Raw genomic sequence first — 15,714 nt, 5'->3', positions numbered from 1 at the left:
ACAGCAACCACCCACCCACCACCACGAAAAGAATACCTACCGGAATCAATAAAAGGCTATCGATGCTGTCATCTAGCAAAGCTGAATTTGACCAAGCAACCCCCCCGTACCAAAAAGCCCTTGATGAAAGCGGATACAATTTCACCCTCACCTATGAACCCACGCCAGGAAACCAGCCAAAAAAGAACAGAAAACGAAACGACATCATCTGGTACAACCCCCCCATACAGCAAAAACGTCTCAACTAACATTGGACACAAATTCCTCAATCTGATTGACAAACACTTTCCCAAAGACAACACCCTAAGAAAAGTATTCAACAAGAACAACATTAAATTGAGCTACAGCTGCATGAACAATATACGACAAATCATCTCAAACCACAACAAAACAATTGCAAATGAGCCGTCGGCCCCCAGACAGAGCGACTCCAAAACCAACAAAGGCTGTAACTGTCGAAAGAAACCTGATTGCCCTCTCAACGGGGGGTGCTTACAAACATCAGTTGTCTACCAATCTAAGGTAATACGCAAGGACATTAACACATCCGACACATATGTAGGATTAACCGAGGGAGAATTCAAAACCAGATGGAACAATCACAAGGCTTCTTTCAGGAACAAAAACCTGCGAAATACCACAGAACTCAGCAAACACATTTGGGACCTCAAAGACAATAATGTTGAATATTCAATAACATGGCAAATTCTTGCATCCAGCACACCTTACAATAGTGGTAATAAAAGATGCAACCTATGCTTGAAAGAGAAACTGTTTATTATTTACCGTCCAGACCTGTCATCCCTCAACAAGCGCAGCGAAATTGTAACAGCATGCCGCCATAGACGGAAACACCTCCTAGGTAACACATGAGCCAATCACCACGCCCCTACGCCAGCCTGTACCCACCCACTCTGTGCCCTATATAAACCATGGTATGCGAATGCTCCCATTAAAATCTCCTGATGATTGAGGGTACCCCCCTCATGAAACAGGCCTGTAGAGATGAAATAGTCTTGTGATTTTTTTCCCACACATACATATATTGCGCTCTACTACGGTATCGAGCACTATTTTTTGGATAACCTTATTAAGACATATATATATATATATATATATATATATATATATATATATATATATATATATATATATATATATATATATATATATATATATATATATATATATATATATATATATATTTATATATATATATATATATATATGTATATATATATATATATATATATATATATATATATATATATGTATATATATATATATATATATATATATATATATATATATATATATATATATATATATATATATATATATATATATACATACGTATATACTGTTACACCATTATACATATTTACATTTTGAAATAAGTATTACATGATATGTATTAATAATATAATAATACAATAATTAGAATGTGTCTATAATGTGGGATAAGTATTATTACTATTGTACAATGTATATTTATAATCTGCATAAAATGTAAATATGTAACATATTAAATAATGATAATAATATAAATAAATATATATACATATTTGTATTATTGTATTACATTATATAAATAAATTATACTAATTACAACGATAGTGATAGAATTACGATTATGGTTATTACAACTATTTTGTAAACAAATAAACAGTAAATTATATATGATCACAATATAAGAACAATCATAATATTAACGTATAAGTATAATGTGTGATAACCATTATCATTATATAATGTAATCACAGTATATAATTATTATTAATTAAATACATTACAGACATATTAAATAATGATGATAATATATTATTGCTGTATATATAAATATGCTGTATATATAAATGTACATACATATGTGTGTATGTGTGTGTACACACACACACACACATATATATATATATATATATATATATATATATATATATATATATATATATGTATATATATATATATGTATATATATATATATATATATATATATATATATATATATACGTATATATATATATATATATATATATATATACACACACACACACACACACACACACACACACACACACACACACACACACACACACACATACACACATATGCATGTATGTATATTTATACATAAGAAGTTGAAAATGGAGTGTTGATCAGTTCTTCAAGTGAATCATGTTCCAGATCATAGAAAGATGGCTTCTTGTTGCAAGTGTCATGACAAAGTTCTCTCATGCCGAACATTCCACAACAACGCTGTAAAGTTGCAACAGGTCTAAAAAGTTGACGTGTTTGCCGTGGTGTTGCAACGCCGCGTGGTCGTGTTCCACGTCACGGCGCCGCAGGGAGCCGCTTGCACATCAGCGCGGGTCAGGACACGTGCGAGCTGCAGGTGGAGGACTTTTTTTCTACCGCTGCTTGCAAAGAAGAAGTGAAAGAGTTGACTTCGAGTGTTGAGAAATGTTCATCTTGTCACTTCCTGTTGCCTTCTGGGAAGAAACGCTCACCTCTTCTTGTAAAACCACTTGGATCCTGAGGAGGCGGCGGTCAGTCAGGGAGCAAAGCAAAGCTGATTTTAGGAGTTTGTTGATTCAAAATAATGTTGTGATTATGCCAGATGTTGAAGTCAAAGTATAAGCGATCGCCATGGCAACAGTGAAGGGCAGGGATCACAGGGGTCATAAGGTCAAGTGTGGCAGTGGGGGAAGGACCCGTGTTTGATTCCCGTCTCTTGGGGACGTCCATCAACAGCAGCAGCAGTTGTCTCCATGTTGCGCTCCTTTGCTGGTCACTCTCGTTAACATGTGTCACGTCTAGCGCTAGCTGTTAGCACGTGGTCGCCAGTGGGTCGGAACATGTTGGCGTGACAGACGCAGAGGTTGCTGGGAAATGTCCGAATGACAGAGAAGGAAAGAAAGTGGACAATCACTTCCCTTCGATACAAGAAAGTAACTAAGTCAATAACAAAGGAAGTAAGTAAGAGAATGTAACTAATTCAATAACAAAGGAAGTAAGTAAAATAATGTAACTAAGTCAATAACAAAGTAAGTAAGTGAGAGAAAGTAACTAAGTCAATAACAAAGGAAGTAAGTAAAATAATGTAACTAAGTCAATAACAAAGTAAGTAAGTAAGAGAAAGTAACTAAGTCAATAACAAAGGAAGTAAGTAAGAGAAAGTAACTAATTCAATAACAAAGGAAGTAAGTAAAAGAATGTAACTAAATCAATAACAAAGGAAGTAAGTAAAATAATGTAACTAAGTCAATAACAAAGGAGGTAAATAAGAGAAAGTAACTAAGTCAATAACAAAGGAAGTAAGTTAGAGAAAGAAACTAAGTCAAAAACAAAGTAAGTAAGAGAAAGTGACTAAGTCAATAATAAAGGAAGTAAGTAAGAGAAAGTAACTAAGTCAATAACAAAGGAAGTAAGTTAGAGAAAGTAACTAAGCCAATAACAAAGGAAGTAAGTAAGAAAAAGTAACTAAGTCAAAAACAAAGGAAGTAAGAGAAAGTAACTAAGTAAATAACAAATTAAGTAAGAGAAATTAAGTAAATAAATAAGTAAATGTACTGTAAGTATTTAGAAAGTAATTAATAAAGTGAGTAAGTACGTAAATAGGTAAGTTAGTAAATAGATACAGTAAGTATTTAGAAAGTAATGAAGTAAGTAAATGAGCAAGTAAGTACATATAGTAAATATTTAGAAAGTAAACAAGTTAGTGATTAACTATTTAAAAAGTAATTAAGTAAGTAAATAATTAAGTGTGTAAGTAAGTAATTAAGTAAGTAAGTAAGTCAGTGACTAAGTAAGTAAATAAGTAAGTAAGTGAGGAAGTAAATAAGTAGGTAAGGAAGTAAGTCAGTGAGTTAGTAATTAAATAAGTAAGTCAGTGACTAAGTTAGTAAGTCAGTAAGTAAATAAGTTTGCAAGTAAATAAGTATGTAAGTAAGTAAGTATGTAAGTAAGTCAGTAAGTAAATAAGTAAGTATGTAAGTAAGTATGTAAGTAAGTACATAAGTAAGTATGTAAGTAAGTAAATAAGTAAGTGAGTAAGTAAGTATTTAGAAAGCAATTGATTAATGAGATAAGTAAGCAAAGCAGCAGCAAAGGTTTGTCATGTTGTGAATTCGCTGAGCGTGCGTAAAAAGTGGTCACTAAACTGTAAATAGCAGCCATGTGGTTCCAAGTGGTAACCAGGAAGACTGTAGTGAAGCCTGCAGGCCAGGATTTCTCCATTCAGTGCTTCTTGTTGTTGTGTGTGGCAGCTTAGGAGGGGGAGGGGGTGAGTTTGTTGTTTGTTTGCCAGCTAGGAGGCAACAGTCACAGCAGGACTTCTTTTTACCACAAACATGAGCACAACAATAGCTCTTGTTTCCATGGCCTCACCTTTTATTTGCTCTGCATTGGCGCCGATAGAGCGTGAAGTTGTTCACGCACAGGAAGTCATTCCAACATTCTTACTTACTTATCAGTATTAAATGAGCCAGAAATAAAATAAAATACAATAAAAATATCATTTTCAGACATTTTATTTTTTATATTTTTATTTTTGTTCGTTTGTTTTAAATCTTGTTTTCTAACCTGTATTGTATATGTTTTCCTTATAGCCCTTTTAATTGTATTCTAGCGATGTGTTACCAAGTTCTGCTTTACTAAAAAAATACAAAATAAAAAAAATAAATAAACAAATCCTGCTGTCACTTCCTGTTATTGTTACTTCCGGGTGGATTCCAAGGCACATTTCAATTGGTGAGAAAGGAAAGTGTAATCCATTCCAATCATTAGGTAAAATACAAACATAATCATTGAGTCTGTGTACACATTTTAGATGAGGTTTTAGATGTCGATGATTGCCCGATTTGTCGAGTTTACGGTGCTAGCATGATAACATTAGCTTAGCATGCTAACAGAATAGCATGCATGCTAAACCTTCCCATCGAGCTGGCCGGAGGAAACGCCATAAAACTCACCTATGTCAACACAACGGTGAGTGCAAACACAGCTCAGCAGATTATATTTATGTATGTTATCATATTCACTTAATGAGTTTCAAAATGTGTACATATTGAATGCAGTCTCATTGAACCAGTGCAATGAGTGATGCTATAGCCTTAAAGTCACCAATAGCGTTATTAATGCACATTTGCAGGCATGTGTGAAAACTATAAAAATAATAAGTTATTAGCTTGAAACAATTATCAGACAGGTCTTGTAACGACATATCCAATGCAATGTTCCCTCTAATGTTTCATATGTGTGAGCAAATGCAAAAACTCCCTGAGCATTCAGTGGAGCCCATGTGAGCAACATCAGACGTGCACACTGTGGCTACACCAGCAGCACACCTGTCCCAACCTGACTAAATAATAAGTTCAATCTCCATCCATTTTCTACCGCTTGTCTCTTTCGGGGTCGCTGGAGCCTATCTCAGCTGCATTCGGGTGGAAGGCGGGGTACACCCTGGACAAGTCCCCACCTCATCGCAGGGCCAACACAGATAGACAGACAACATTCTCTTATTATTATAATCAAATGACAGTAGTCATTTCCATGAGGTTAATTCCAAGTGTTTAGGCCTACTTACAATGACAATAACAACAAATATTGTTTTTCATGAACTGTGTACTTGTGTTGTTTGTCTGGGTGGAGGTCCTGCTTTGGAAATAAAGTGTACCCCTTTCAGACATTGCATTTAGTTCCCATTAAAACATTCACATGTTGCACAATGAGATGTAAGCAGAGGGTCATGTGTACATTCCTGCAACTTCCTGTTTGTAAAAAATATATTTTTATTAGTATTTATTTAATATACTAACAGCATTTCATGATTAATATTTATAAATTAAGATTCCTAATAAATGACACTAGAATAAGCACACATTTGATTGGTAAATCTTAGTGTAACGACCTGGAATGACACTTTGTGTGGTGTTGGAGTTGTCCGACTTTTTGTGTGGCTGTAAACGCATCACTGGCTAAGTGCCATATGTGCATGTGTTGGCGCAAGTGAGAAAGAGCGAGCGGCTGCTGTTGATATAACAAAGTTGGTTTTGGTCTGGTTTGTGCTGCAGAAAATGACCACTTTTGCTTAAATTTTTTTTACTAATGTTTTGGTGATGTGTTTACGAAAATTGATATGCGCTTATTTTTTTATTTGATTTTGTGCGTGGCATAGATTTGCTGTGCGCAGAGGATGCTTGAGCAGTGCGCAATTGCGCAGGCGCGAACCTTAGAGGGAACGTTGATCCAATGATGTACCGTATTTTCCGCACCATAAGGCGCCCTGTGTTAAAAGCCGCGCCTTCAATGAACGGCATATTTCAAAACTTTGTCCACCTATAAGCCGCCCGGTGTTGTAAGCCGCATCTAACTGCGCTAAAGGAATGTCAAAAAAAACAGTCAGATATGTCAGTCAAACTTTAATAATATATTAAAAACCAGCGTTCTAACAACTCTGTTCACTCCCAAAATGTACGCAAATGTGCAATCACAAACATAGTAAAATTCAAAATAGTGCAGAGCAATAGCAACATAATGTTGCTCGAACGTTAATGTCACAACACACAAAATAAACATAACGCTCACTTTCTGAAGTTATTCTTCATTCATAAATCCCTCGAATTATTCTCCTTCGTTGTCCGAATTGAAAAGTTGGGCGAATGTGGGATCCAAAATGTCGTCTGGCGCTGTCTCCCTGCCTCCCTGTCTTGGTGAACGTCACGTGTGTTCGCCTTCTGTCATCCACTGTTCCCACGCAGTTAGCAGTCTAGCTTCGAATGCCCTGTTGACACCAATATCTAGCGGCTGGAGGTCTTTTGTCAATCCACCCGGAATGACGACGAGTATTGAATTAAGCGCGTAAGCGTGTCTCTTAATGTGATGTTATGAGCTAGCAAATATAACAACTACACTACCCAGCATGCAACGATAGTGACGAGCATGCGCGGTAGCCCTGAGAAGCGTTGTTGTATGCTGGGAGTTAGAATGTGGTTATGAGCACGCTGTGAGTAAACGTTGAGAACTCAGTTAACACGCCTCGTCTGCATTATATATAATTAGACAGACAACACACTTAATAGGAGCCATTTTGGGGTCTTTACATAAACACACAAATGGAAATGAAACGTCACATATCCCAGCAGGCACCGCGCGCTTCTTCTACGGGGAAAAAAGATGGCGGCTGTTTACCGAAGTTGCGAGACCGAAACTTTATGAAAATGAATCTTAATATTTATCCATATATAAAGCGCACCGGGTTATAAGGCGCACTGTCAGCTTTTGAGAAAATTTGTGGTTTTTAGGTGCGCCTTATAGTGCGGAAAATACGGTAAGTACCATTTTCCTGTGATAAATATTAAGAAAGTTCTGTTGTTGTTTTTTTAAACCGGTGCTAATGCACTAATTTCTGGTAACATTATTTTATACACAGTCACTGGAGTTCAACATTTAGGTGTTACCATTTTGTTAAAAATGTCATAACTCTTTCAATATTTAGTTGATTTTTAAAGGCTGGTATCACTGTAAAAACTTACTAAACAAAGAAACTGAAAAAAGTTTTATCTTGTTATAATGATGATAACTGCTTGCAATCAATTAATTTCAAAGTACCGCATGTAACAATTGGGAAATGTAAGGATAACAAAAATCTTCATTATTTCAAAACTACAATCCATCCATCCATTTTCTACCGCTTGTCCCTTTCGGGGCATGGGGGGGTGCTGTAGCCTATCTCAACTGCATTCGGGCGGAAGGCGGCGTACACCCTGGACAAGGCGCCACCTCATCGCAGTGCCAACACAGACAATGATTATTATTATTAAGATGCGTAATATATATAAGCGAGCCAAGTTACTGTCTAAGAAGATACTTGCAATTATGTTTTTGAAGTGCTTTTATGTGCAACTTTTCTCGTTAGAAAGCACAGCAGTGAGAATAAACCACCAAACATATTGTAAAGAAATGCATGGTCAAGATGGCGGTCAAAACTCTGCCTCTTAAAATATGAATAAAAAAGGCAATAAATAGCCAAGAATGTACAAACACGCCATAACTTGTTTAAATGGCAACATAACTGCCAAATCAAGTCATATAACTTGGTGCTTGATGCATGTTAACTGTTAGCATGTGAACGTTTTTAGTAAAAGAGTGTGGGTACTAGACTGGCCCGCCTGTAGTCAAGACATGTCTCCCATTGAAAATGTGTGGCGCAATATGAAGCTAAAATACCACAACAGAGACCCCGGACTGTTGAACAGCTTAAGCTGTACATCAAGCAAGAATGAGAAAGAATTCCACCTGAAAAGCTTCAAAAATTGTTCTCCTCAGTTCCCAAACGTTTACCGAGTGTTGTTAAAAGAATAGGACATGTAACACAGCGGTAAAAATGCCCCAGTGCCAACTTTTTTGCAATGAGTTGCTGCCATTAAATTATAAGTTCATGATTATTTGCAAAAAAATATAAGTTTCTCAGTTTGAACATTAAATATCTTGTCTTTGCAGTCTATTCAATTGAATATATGTTGAAAATGATTTGCAAATCATTTTATTATGTTTTTATTTACCATTCACACAACGTGCTAACTTCACTGGTTTGGGGTTTTGTACTAATTCATGTATAATAGAACAGTTGAACATTTTTAGAATTGTCACATTTTGTTTTGTGATGACATTCTGGGGAAGATCCGCAATAACTTCCCTCACTGGGCTCGTGGAGGAGGATTGGAACATTCCGCCGTGTGAGAAAGGCCCTCCGGCGCCCTTCCGTCACGGACCGTGGGGTAGGACAAATGAACTGGCAACCACTAATCGGGTACATTAAGGGCCCCGACGACCAAATTAGGACAGATGTTTTGTTTCTTTTTTTATTGCCATAGAAAATGTAAATGTGTCAAAACAAAAGCTACTGTGCGCTAGTATTCTGTTAATGACAGAAGGTTACACAGGGACGAAGATGAAGCTGTGAGAATCTTCTAGACGAGTCCTCTGATCTGCAGCCAGAGCGGACTGAGGATTCCCCGTCTCCTCTCTCTCACTCTCTCTGCGTCTGGCTCGCTCACGTGCAGACGGCGTTGCCAGGCAACCATGTCTGGTCCCTCACCATTGCGCTAATCCTGTACAAGATGCACATTTGTGCACGTTTGAGGGGGGAGCATTAATCTCTCAGCAGCGTGTGTTTACGTGCTCCGTCTCTTCTTGAGCCCTGGCGCAGTTCCCAGTGCAGTCTATTTGAAGGAGCGGGAATGTTGAAGGAAGATGTTTGCACCTCAAAAAACGACAGCTGAAGCCTCAAGCAATGTGGGTTTGTCTTCCCGTTGTACCAGCAGAAGTCCAATGTTCCTGTCAGAGCTTGTCCTGCTTCTGTAGGAACTTGCATGTACCTTCAATTTTACGCTCTCTACCTTTTGTGCTCTACTCTCCCCGCACTTAAATCTACCAAGACCAAAATACTTTGCACAAAACAGCGTGTGCACACTAGGGCTGGGAAATATGGCTGAAAAGTGTTTGATATCGGTCGATACTTATTGATATTTTTTTATGACCTATCGAAAATTAGGACCAGGAGAAAAATATATGAAATGTATTCTAATGCCCTCAGCTGTCAAGGCAGAAAGGAAATGTCAACACAAGCATGGAAAACATTTATCAATGTAAACAAAATAGTCAAATCACTTAACAATGAAGGTGCAAAAATAAGGAATATGGAAGAAATGCTTCATAAAGGGTAAGAAAATAGTGCAAAGTGTGAAAATGTAAGCATAAAGAGTATATTAAATTAGGGCTGGGCGATATATCGATATACGCGATATATCGCGGGTTTGTCTGTGCGATATAGAAAATGACTATATCGTGATATCAGAGTATACGTTCTTACGCAGTTGCTTTTAGCTGCTGTCATTACACGACAGGCTCTTCCCACTCTTTGCTGATGAGAGACGGCCTTCACCCTAACCATTTTGTCTAGAAACATAGATTACTGGTTCAGTCACACTTGACTAACTACACTAGAGCAAGCTCGGTCACAGGCAATTACAGTGTCTGTTAGTCCGGGTGAGGAGTCAGTTAAGCTAGAACTAACCAGCACCAGGCTGGAAAATTCCTGTACACATAGCATTTATCCTAGAATAATACACAACTCACATCATGTTTTTTCTGTAGTGACTGTGCCAGAGGTGAACATGCATTCTACTGAGGTGGCAAATTATGATGCGTTCATTTTATCGCAGCACCAAGCAAACAATCTGAAGATCCCTATCATATTAATTCCTAGATATGGTCGAAATTATTAAAGGTGCACTACACAAAATAAACGTAACGTTATTATTATCACTACTACTGATAACATTAACAAAAAAATCCTCAAAACAGCCCATTATATATAATAAGGGCTTTTTAAACATTAGATCATTGTCTTCCAAAACGTTATTAGTTAATAAGGTCATTAGAGACAACAATCTTAACGTCATTGATCTCAGCGAAACCTGGCTCAAACCAGATTAATGTTTACCACTTAACGAGGCATCTCCTCCTAACTTTACGAATGCGCATATTGCCCGTCCCTTTAAAAGGGGTGGAGGGATCGCACTAATATACAATGAAAACCTTATCCTTACCCCTAACCTAAGTAATAAATACAAATTATTTGAGGTGCTTACTATGAGGTCTGTCGCACCGCTGCCTCTCTACCTGGCTGTTATCTACCGCCGCCCTGAGCCCTATTTGGACTTTATCAGTGAATTTTCATAGTTTGTTGCTGATCTAGTGACACATGCAGATAATATAATTATAATGGGGAATTTTAATATCCATATGAATACCCTATCAGACCCTCCGTAGTGAAATATTTAAATACATACTTTGTTAGCAAACATTTTTAAGTTGTTTCCAAAATGATCACAGTTATTATTATCGCGGTATTGTTGCATGTGCTCAAAAAGTACTTTTACACACACAAAAATCTTTGATGTAATTGTGTTTGTTTTAATGACTTCAATTAGCCCGATAACATACTTTTTTGGCAGAGTAAACATCCACTTTTTCTCTGGCGTCATAAGAGCCATATTATTTATATTTCTGTATCTTCTTCCATTTTATTCCATTTAATTTTTTTTTTCAATAAACGCTAACCGGGTTTGTTTAGCTTCCGGTTTATGTCATAACAGTAGAGTTCACTTCCTGTTGAACGGACAGACCTTCGTCTGTTTCACCTCTGCACTGTGGAGTTTATGTACATGCATGCAGTACGAGTCCTGCAGCTGCTGAAACCGATGCAGAAGACTGACGGCTCTTGTAATCCGTAACAATGCAGGCATATGCCCAGCAGGCACGAGACATTGAAACAATGTTGAGAACTTGTTGAATTAGGTCCTGACGTTGAGCAACTCAAACATAATGTTTAAACAACATGCTTTTTGACGACATTTAATCAATGTCGGCTTCTGACGTTGATTTGACCATTGAATTGATTGATTGATTGATTGATTGAGACTTTTATTAGTAGATTGCACAGTACAGTACACATTCCGTACAATTGACCACTAAATGGTAACACCTGAATAAGTTTTTCAACTTGTTTAAGTCGGGGTCCACTTAAATCAATTCATGGTAGAATTTTGGTCATTTCCCAACCAATATTCTACAATATAAAAACAACGTTGAAACAACATGCTTTTTGACAACATTTATTCAATGTCGGCTTCTGACGTTGATTTGACCATGTGGTCATTTCCCAACCAATACTCTACAACACAAATACAACGTTGAAAGCAACATGCTTTTTGACGACGTTTAATCAATGTGCGGTTCTGACGTTGATTTGATCATTGAAATTTGGTCATTTCCCAACCAACAACGTGGATCCAAGGTTAGATATCAACTTTGTCTCAATCAACAAATACAACTATTTTGCAACGTTGTGTCAAAGTTAGTTTTAAAGGACATGTATGTATAATCATTGTTGTTTTAAAGGACATATATGCATAACAACTAAACTGCCAAGATACCTGTGGGGGGATGTCACCATGACATCATCGAGTAATTTGCATAATTTGCTATATAATTTTTTTTAAAGGCTCAAAAAATTATACATACAATTAAACAAATCTGCTATTAAGAATTAGTATGAACTTATATATATTTTTTATCGTTTTGCCATATTTTAAATTGTTGCTACTTTTTGTACAATGTACTTTGTTGAGATTATTTCAAGTGTTTCCAGACTTTTAATAACTTTTTAAAAATTAAAAACAACTAGCAACAAATTTTGCATCTTCTTCTGGTGTTATTATACAATTAAATCGTGTTTAGAGACCCTACTTCTGTCCCTCCATGACTAAAGAGGCTGCAGTGAGCATGACGTCACACTTGCTTGGCGCTGTTGCTCTAGTTGGACTCTCTCTTCCTCACAGGCGCCACTGTCCTCCTAATTGCACATTTTGTAGATGGCTGTCCGCGGGTATATGTGCAATATATTACAATTACATCCACATCACAGACATGCTGACAGACAGTCTCAATGGCGTGCGTTTTGTATATGTCCGGTTTCAGTAGCGCGGTTTTGGTGATCAAAGTCTTTTCTCTTTTTTTTTTGGTCAAGATTTCAGTACATCGCCTGTCAATAGTGCGCAAATAATAGGCTATATATATAAATTCATACTGTAGCGACCAGCTAATGTTAATGTTTTATGTTTGTGTGGTTTGGATTTGATGTCAGTTTTTCCCATGTTTGCAAACACATTGCCCGTGCCTGAAAGGTGATTGGCGGAGAATGAGGAAGTCCTGTTGTGTCTTGAGACGAAAGTGTTTACACAGGAGGTAAAACTTGTTGGAAGTGTGCTGTTTGTTGAATCGGTAATAAAAGTTAAAAATAGCGTCAGACTTTGTGATTTCTTCTGGGGGCTACAATACATTATATTACTTTAATTTGTTTTCAAGTACAAAAAAGTAACCTTATTTTCAAGGTGTGGCGGTAATAAAAATGCTGTGGCGGCGCGCCAAATTTAATGACATTAAGGGGAAACCCTTTATAATCAATGATGTATCAATGTCTTGTACCTGCTGGGTGGCAATTATTGAGGCTTAAAAACTTGCCGAGTTAACTTCCATTTATCGTTCGGTTGATTGACTTATTGAATATTGGCACAGGTCTACCTCTCCGCACAAGTTTAGTAGATCAGCTATCAAGTTTGCACGTGTTTTCGTACATGCAAACCGTTAGTAGATCAAGCCCTTAGTATATCTGCAGTATTAAGGAAAGGGAGGTACTATGGCCTAGGGCTGGTCGATATATCGAATATACTCGATATTTAGCGGGTTTGTCTCTATGCGATGTAGAAAATGACTATATCGTGAGTATTCGAGTATACGTGCTCACGCAGTTGTTTTTAGCTGCGGGCATTACACTTCAGGCTTTTCTTCACTCTTTCTTGTCTCTCCTTCTCACAGAGAAATAAAACAAGCGCACCTTGTTACATACGTCACATACTGTCGGGCGTGCAACGTCATACACACTCGCAGAGCAGAGAAGTAGCAGTGAGGAATGTACCATAAGTAAAGTTAGCTGTGGCAGCTAACTTCTGTGGCAGGTGGTGCTAGCGGAGCGGTGCGAGTGGCAATACGAGAGAGAGAAGGTGCAAATTTGGTAACAAATGGAGGAAGAATAATTAATTCCCAAGCAAAACAGCACGAGGTCAAGCGGGAAGATGTTGAACAGACAACCGTAATATGTAAAGTATGCGGCAAGAGCGTTGCTACAAAAAGTAGCGGCACTACTAATTTGTAGCATCATTTGAAAAGTCACCCACTAGAGAATGAAGAGTGCTTGAAACTCCGCATGTCAACATCTCGGCCGGTGCCACACCCAACAAAATGCCGAAGCAAGCCTGGCGTCTTCCATTTCTAGATCAACACTGTATGAAAAAAATTGTCAAAAACAGGAGATAACGTCCGCAGTAACATACCACATAGCGAAGGACATACAATCTTTGATTTCCTATTATGCAGCTAATTTTTATTTGACAGTTATTGACATATCTTGTGTGACATCATGCACAAAAGTGCACTTTATTTGTTTTAAACTATTGCAGTGGCGTTCTGTACAAAAAGTGCACTTTAATTTAGTGTTGTTTTGATATGTCATCTTAGTGACATCATGCACAAAAGTGCACTACTAGCTTGTTTTAAAATGTCTCTGACAATCTTGCACGTTCTGTTTTGAAATTACATGAATGTTTGTGCCACTGTTTAATAAATACAGTTTTGGTAAATTGACTTAGTTGTGATTTCCCTCTCTGCATGAAAGTTTGAAATTAGCATATATTAATGCAGTATGAACAATGTTTTAATGTAGACACATAGAATCATCATACTGCTGTGATTATATGCATCAAGTGTTAATTCAAGGCCAAGGCAAAATATTGAGATATATATCGTGTATCGTGACATGGCCTAAAAATATTGAGATATCAATAAAAGGCCATATCGCCCAGCCCTACTAAAGCCCCTTCTACACTAAGCCGGCTAAGGTTATCCAGGGTAAATCTCACCTAACCTTATCCTTGTCCACGCAATGGTCGTTTAAGACCCCGTACCCTCCTCCGTCCGCCAGCGCAACGCGACCTAGTACGCATGCGCAAAAAATGTGCACGTCATAGTCACCTCCAGTGCATAGTCACGCCCCTTTGTGTGCAAGTTCTTAAATTAAATTGAACTTATCAGAACAATATCCTGTGTTGTGGTATTTAAATGAACTGGAATCCAGTGTGCTGTGGGGCCCTATTGTAGTGAGCCACACCTGAACCATCATAAATTAATCAAATCTTCAATGGACATGTAAAAGTATACAATGTGACAAAGAACATTTTACCACAATCAATCTAGGGATCTAGATATCTGGTCAGGACACTCCTCACTCTTTTGCCTTCACCTTCATTGTCCATTCGTTTTTGGTGACTTAATATACTCTGGACCTAGACTTTTGAGTCTGTGACATACATGGCGGACAATAACTGATACGGTCTGCTTTGCCAGTCCAAATGCATTCAATGTTTTCCGTAGTCTTCACTCGTCGGCCAGGTAATACAAAGCACACGCTACCTTTTTTATCAAATCCACGGGACAAAGTTTTTCGGTAAGTAGAATCACAGCTGACCCGGACATTTGAAAGTTCTCTTGCCGTTTGAGATGTGTAGTATCCGAAATAGCTGCAATCACGCGTTTCCTTCACGTAAGGTATTTATGTGTGATTTTCACAAGCGTCTGTACATGTAGAAGAATGAGAAACACAGGCATGTCTGGATGACTCGCCTCCATCTTTCCAGTGGTTAGCTCTGGTTGTGGTGAAGCAGGCTGTGGTGCGTTCTTTCTGACGTCACTTCCTCTCCAAACTTAGTTTGTAAACGATCAATGAGTCCATACAAAGCTAAGTGCCGGAAATTCAAGAAATACACGGCGCACTTACCCGTGTAAAAAATTGTTCGAGGAAGGGGACCTTAAACGATAGATTAGTGTGGCTGAATCGAGACTTACGCTAAATAATTATTCGTTTAAAGGGTTATCCGGCTTAGTGTAGACATAGCCTAAGTTGTACTCATAGCGATGGAAAGTAGTGAACAAGATGGTAAATATCATGATTGTCCGTTCTGGTACGTGCACAGCGCCAGTGATTGATTTGGGACACAATCTACGCACTCGGTAACTTAGTACACAGTTGACTTATTA

General features: G+C 37.6%; 1 protein-coding gene across 1 annotated transcript in view; it reads left to right on the top strand.

Annotated features, from left to right (window-relative positions):
- The first annotated feature begins 4,733 nt into the window (after positions 1–4,733).
- LOC133613447 (uncharacterized) overlaps positions 4,734–15,714 on the top strand; it is a 56,975-nt gene continuing 45,994 nt past the window's right edge. The window contains exon 1 of the mRNA XM_072914377.1: positions 4,734–4,986. Within this exon, the coding sequence (XP_072770478.1) occupies positions 4,921–4,986 (66 nt within the window). The 5' untranslated portion in view covers positions 4,734–4,920. The remainder of the gene's footprint in view (positions 4,987–15,714) is intronic.

This window comes from Nerophis lumbriciformis, linkage group LG13, assembly GCF_033978685.3.
Source record: "Nerophis lumbriciformis linkage group LG13, RoL_Nlum_v2.1, whole genome shotgun sequence".
NCBI classification, from domain to species: Eukaryota; Metazoa; Chordata; class Actinopteri; order Syngnathiformes; family Syngnathidae; genus Nerophis; species Nerophis lumbriciformis.
This window is presented reverse-complemented; position numbering and strand designations above follow the sequence as displayed.